Here is a 1,158-nt window from a genome sequence, read left to right as displayed (position 1 = left end):
ATAAAGAATAACATAATAATTTAACCATTCTAATAATAAGAAATTACAATCTCCAACAAAAGATTAATTAAATTCAATAAAAGAGCTAATAATTAATCTAATAGTTATATATGCTTATGCTAAAAAGAGAAGAGTAGTGCAAATTAAACCTCGGAAGAAGAAAGAGTGGTGTTGGGGGAAGAAGGAGAAAGGCATGCACGTGGTTGAGGTAGAGCCATGCAAAAACTTGGAGGACAAAATGCGTTTCGTGTTAATAATATTATTATTCGGGTGGCGGCGGCGGTGGCGGTGGATTCGTGCTCCGGCAGCGGAAAAAGATGTGGAAGTAGCGGCGAGAGAGCAAGAAAGAGCGGCAGTTAGAGTCATGTCTCCCCATAATAACGTAGTGGCGGAGAGTGGTGTTAGTTTGGATTAGAAATGAGAGGATATGAAGAATAATAAGAGCCTCTTCTTTTTTCCATTCATTTTCTTTAATTTCATTCTTACACCTAAGCTTTCAGATAAGATGGGCCCCTCTCTTATCTATATTCTAAAATAATTTAACAATTAACACATACACTAGCTAAATTGCTTCTATACAATTACATTAATTACTTAAACATATTTAAGAGAATAAAATATTCTTTAATTAGTTTTTTCTTTTTCTAGAATAAATTATTAAAGAAATTAGTTGATAAATTTCTATTTTTTATGCTTTCCGTTTTATATATTATCTACTACATATAAGTGAAAATTTATGTAAAGTAATAAAAGACAAGAATAATTCATATAAATAACGTATATGTGATATATATGCTGGCTTTTAATATTTTGATCCTTTTATATTTTAACTTTTATATTGGCTTTTTTAAATATTTTTATGTATTTTTAGTGTAAAATAATTTTATAAAGATAATTAATCCAGACACGGGATACGACACGATACGGGACACGCTGATACGTAAATTTTAAAATCTTATAAGACACGGGACACGCATACATATAAAATATAAAGTATTTTTTAGATAAATCGTAATGATATTTTGATATTTTATTGATATTAAAATATAAATTAATTTTTTAATTATTTTTAGTTTCTTATTTTAATTATATCAAGTATTTAAAATATTTTTTATTTTAATAAATAATAATATATATTATATCTAAATTTATTTCAAA

The 1,158-nt window shown here is 26.9% G+C and overlaps 1 protein-coding gene across 2 annotated transcripts in view; it reads right to left on the bottom strand.

The window, feature by feature from the left end:
* LOC107635152 overlaps nt 1-422 on the bottom strand; it is a 2,967-nt gene extending 2,545 nt beyond the window's left edge. The window contains exon 1 of one of the 2 annotated variants that reach the window (XM_016338531.2): nt 150-422. In XM_016338531.2, the coding sequence (XP_016194017.1) occupies nt 150-366 (217 nt within the window). In that variant the 5' untranslated portion in view covers nt 367-422. The remainder of the gene's footprint in view (nt 1-149) is intronic. The other variant, XM_016338532.2, reaches the window with a different exon arrangement.

Source organism: Arachis ipaensis, chromosome B04, assembly GCF_000816755.2.
Source record: "Arachis ipaensis cultivar K30076 chromosome B04, Araip1.1, whole genome shotgun sequence".
NCBI classification, from domain to species: domain Eukaryota; kingdom Viridiplantae; phylum Streptophyta; class Magnoliopsida; order Fabales; family Fabaceae; genus Arachis; species Arachis ipaensis.
This window is presented reverse-complemented; position numbering and strand designations above follow the sequence as displayed.